The 5,201-nt window shown below is 22.4% G+C and overlaps 1 protein-coding gene across 1 annotated transcript; it reads right to left on the bottom strand.

The window, feature by feature from the left end:
- Positions 1 to 1,088: 1,088 nt before the first annotated feature.
- On the bottom strand, positions 1,089 to 4,903 carry PRSY57_1465500 (26S proteasome regulatory subunit RPN2, putative; the record flags this gene model as incomplete). Its single annotated transcript, XM_012910251.2, has 3 exons — positions 1,089 to 1,188; positions 1,374 to 1,501; positions 1,586 to 4,903. The coding sequence occupies 3 exons, from the start codon at positions 4,901 to 4,903 to the stop codon at positions 1,089 to 1,091; spliced, it is 3,546 nt and encodes a 1,181-aa protein (XP_012765705.2).
- Positions 4,904 to 5,201: the final 298 nt, after the last annotated feature.

The raw sequence follows: 5,201 nt of genomic DNA, 5'->3' as shown, positions 1-5,201 counted from the left end.
ATTTTTTTTTTTTTTTTTTTTTACTTTTTTTTTGAATTTATCATTGTATATATTATTACATAAAAAATATATATATATATGTTAATTTTTATTTTATTATTAAAAGCTTTAGTTTTTTAATTATTTATTAAAGAATTTTTTTTTTTTTATTTCATCTGTTTTTTATATTATATGTCTAAAAAAATATAAGAAAACTCTATAAATCATATATATAATTTTAAATAGTTTTCATATTTAATAATTGTAGATATTTTACATATATTTCTAAATTATTATGATTTTAATATATATAACATTATTATATTAATCCCTTTCATGGGAAATTATAAAATTTAATAAGAATTTTTTTTTTTTCTTTCCTAAATTTCTTTTTCTTTAAAACTTATATAGTAAACATCATATTTAGCTGTTCCTGTTTATTCTCCTATTATATATAAAAGAAAATTCTTATTAAAAAAATATATGTACATATTTAATTGTAATGTATTTTGTATATCTTGATTTGTATAAAGCATTACTAATCCATTTATAAATTAAAAAGTAAAAAAAATGAAAAGAAAAAAAACTAAGTGAATTAATAAATAATTAAAAAACTAAAGCTTTTAATAATAAAATAAAAATTAACATATATATATATATTTTTTATGTAATAATATATACAATGATAAATTCAAAAAAAAAGTAAAAAAAAAAAAAAAAAAAAATGCAAATAAATATTTTAATATAATAGAATATAAACATTTTATAATATTAATTATATTATATATATATATATATATATATATATATATATTTTAATAAGTTCATAATTATTTTTAATAAAATCTTAAATATTATATTTTTTCAAAATATTATTTTGCTCAATTTTTGAACATATGTAACTTCTTGTTCTTTAAGTTTGAAGTAAAAAAAAAAAATAAAAAAATCAATAATTTTTTATTTTATAAAAATAAAAATATGTAAGAAAAAAAAAAAAAGAATGTAAAAGAAGTTTTTCTTTATATTATTAATACTTAATATGTTTCATATAAATATAAAAAATATATTGAACATATATATACATATATATGTATATTTCATTTTAATGTCTAATTTTCTTCTTTCCATGAAAATGGTTCAAACGGTGGTGCCTCTTTTTTAGAAGATTCTTCAAAATTTATTTCAATATATTCTGATGGTTCTAAAGGCCTATAAATACATTTAGAAAAGGTGCAAATAAATAATGTGAATATGTTTAATATATGTACACACACATATATATATATATATATATATATATATATATATATATATATATATATCTATAACATAATTTATTCTATATATTTATTTATTTTTATTTTGTTTTATTTTATTTTATTTTATTTTTGTACGTTAAATCGTTTAGCATAATAAATCCAGATTTTCTTGTTGGAAGTACAGGGATATATCTACTATTTGGTATATATTCAATGTATTTTTCTTGCATTTTGATAACCCTACAGGGATTTTTCATATCGACCTATTAAAATAAAATATAAAATAATCATATATAAATGTTACATATATATTATATGGATATCTTTTTAATATATATTTTCCTTACCGTGTTATTATTAGAATTTTCATTGGCTCCACTTTTACTTTTGGCTTCGGATTTTTTTCCTTTCTGTACATTAGAAATATTACTTCCATCTTGCGCATGATCATGACTGTTTTCATCGTTTGCACTTCCTTCAACGCTTTCAGCATGGGAAACATGACTAGACTGACCAATAGTAGCAGCAGTACTTAAAATTTCTAAGTTCTTCATAGATTTTCCATCTGATAATACTGAACTATTATCATCTTGTGCTGTTCTTTCCTTTGTTATCTTGCTATCATTCTTTTGTTTTTTTAATTTCAAAGTTTTTCTCTTAGCAGTTGTAGATAACACTGCTGTTACTGTTTCTTTTTTTTCTTGGGTTTTTTCCTTACTTAAAAAGGTAGGATAATCAAAATTTTGATTATTACTTGTTGAAAGGATAGAAAAATTTTTAGGCACCTTCAAGTCTTCCGTCAATCCAATCAAACATGTTGGCATGAACGTTAAACTTATCATATGGATTAGTGGGAACCAGTACCACAACTGACTGAATAAACAAAAACCAGCAGCTGCTTGTGGTCTTATAATATTACCTCTTCTTGTAAAGAAGGTAGATATAGCGTTTCTACCACATATATCTAATAAGCCTGCGCTTACTATAGCACCAAATTTAGCAATGATGTCTTCATGTTTATCAGATAAAATTTTCATTATTTCCTCTTTATATTTTTTAAAGTTTGGATTACAGTGTTCATTCGATTGTTGAAAAATTAAACCTAATGATATAAATGCACTTTGCCTAACAAAATCAGTTGTGTCTGTTAACAAAGGCATTAGCATATTTATGGCTTCCTCATTTGCTGTTGCAGAACAAGCAATACCTAAAGCTAATGCAGCTCCATAACGTACATGAGGATTGTAACTCTCAATTAACAAATTTAAAAATTTTGGTACTTGATTTGGTGAATTACATAATACAAATCCTAAAGCTATAACAGCTGCTCTTCGAACATCATCACTAACATCTGACACTGAAAAATGTAATAATTTCTTTATTATATGTTTATTACAATTTGATAAACCACAATAAGCCATAGCTATAGCAAACATTCCACCATATCTTATAATAGCATCCTTATCAGTTACTAACTCTTCAATTAATGAATCTGCTTCCCTTTCTTTCTGGAACATAACGAAACCTAAACTTATACTGCATGCTCTTGTAATTTTTTCATGTTGTGTATCATGAGCATATGCCAATAATTCGTCTATACATTTATCATCACCACTACCTAATTTTAATAAACCTATAGCATAAGCAGCACTTTCTCCAGCAACGGCTGAATCAGAATATAGAATTGCTTTCAGCTCATCATACGTATTTTCATCATTACTATCTCCTAAACAAACCAAACCTAAACCTAAGCAACAACCATGTTGCAATACCTCATCATTCATATTTGATTTTAATTGAGACATTAGATAATTCTTTACCTTCTTGTCATTAGTGTTATAATTTGCATGAATTAAACCTAAAGCATACAAAGAACCTCCTTCTGAATATACACCACTAGGAGCAAGTCCTACATTTATATTATTAGCAATTTCTCTTGATACATCATTATAAGGTAAGTGAGTAGATAAAACAATAAAAGATTCGTTAACATGTCCTTTATATACTACACCTAAAGAAGCAGTTGCTGAAAATTTCGCCCAGTTAATTGCTTTTGATAACCATTCAATATTTGAACGAAGAAAAACATCACAAGTAGTTCCTGTTTGCATTAATGCGTGAGCTATAACAATTCCATGATGCGTAATACTACTTCTTGAATCTACTATATTTTTATATGTATCTAATAAAATTAAATCTGCATGATTATTACGATGCAAAAATTCTATATATAAATTTCCTGTAACTTTTCCTGTTAATATATATAAGAGTTTTTTCATTTTATTATAAAATATATGTTTTTTACTGATATATTTCAATACATCTTCAACAATATTACTATTATTATTATTACTATTATTATTATTATTATTATTATTATTATTATTATTATTACTATTATCATTATCATTGCCATCATTTATTGCCTTATCATCATTATTATTATAGGTAGGTTCATCATTTGTTAGCTTATCATTAGGTTTATTATTATTATCATTATGTTCAGGATTTTTACCATCATTATTATCTTTATCTTCCTTTTCATTATTATTTTCGTCTTGTTGTTCATTCGTTATTGCATTACTTTCATCTTCTTTATTATATGCATCATTATTTTCTTCTTGTGGTGTTGTAACAAAATACTCTTCACCAAAATAATATGCTTTATTTTGTATTAAGTTTTCCTTTATTTGTCCTAGTATATTTCTTAGAAATATTTTATTTTCAAAATCTACTAAATCAAATGATATTTGATATGCCATTAAATGATAATTATGTAATAACTTCAATAAAATTTCAGCTACTTTCTTATAATCATCTATATAATATAAACATTCACATAAGTTAATATATTCGGTTTTTAATTCTTCTTCACTTAATGAAAGATATAAATTTACTAATAATTTGAAATACTCATTTCTAAATGATTTGTTCATATTTATATGTTTCTCATTATTAATTGAGTGAGCTAAAATTTCTATTTTATTTTCTGCATTCGCAATTATATATTCTACTTTATCTAAACGTCTAGCATCTAAAGCAACACCTAAAGCTTCTTTAATATCATTACTTTTTATGCACACATCTATCATTTCATCAACAAGTATTTCCATTTTTTGATTAATTTCATTATTAATATCAAATCTGAATATATCTGTTTCCTTGTTTAAAAGTTCATTGTGTGAATTAAGTTCTACTAAATCATTATTATTGTATGCATTAAAAATATCGTTATTATTAGTAATCCCATCATTTATATTATGTTGATTGTTATAATCTATGTCATATTGCATTTCTCTGATTTCGACATATTTCTCTATACATTTCGCTAACATGGTCTCAACATATTGTGATTTTTCTTTAATATTAAATAATTTACCAGCACACAATGCATATTTTAAAGCTTCTGAATATTTTTCTAAATGAAAATATATTTTGCTTGCCAATAAATTAGCTAATTCTCTACCAACAAAATCTTCATCTTCACATAATTCTTCTATCTTAAATATAGAATCAGCTAGTTCTGGCCAATATACATCTACTATTGCATTTAATTTTTCTAAACCAAAAAGCTTTAAACTTGTTTCTTCTTCATTTAATAATGCTATTACACCACTGGCGGATGTAACCATATCATGTTTACTAAACTGATTTTCAAATCTCATTTTTTGTAAAACTTATTTATTTATATATGTATATATGTATGTATATGTATATATTTTTTTCTTTTTCTAATGCTATTATATTATACGAAAAAAAAAAATAAGAAAAACAAAAAAATTATTTATAAACACATATATAATATAATATAATAACTCTTAGTTATTAAGTATTAATCTAAATATTATTATATAAGTATATACTTTCTCTTTCTTTTTTCATTTATACATAAATATATATATATATATATATATATATATATATATATATATAATTCTTTATTTATTTATTTATTTTTTTTTT

The sequence above is a fragment of the Plasmodium reichenowi genome, chromosome 14 (assembly GCF_001601855.1).
Source record: "Plasmodium reichenowi strain SY57 chromosome 14, whole genome shotgun sequence".
NCBI lineage: Eukaryota > Apicomplexa > Aconoidasida > Haemosporida > Plasmodiidae > Plasmodium > Plasmodium reichenowi.
This window is presented reverse-complemented; position numbering and strand designations above follow the sequence as displayed.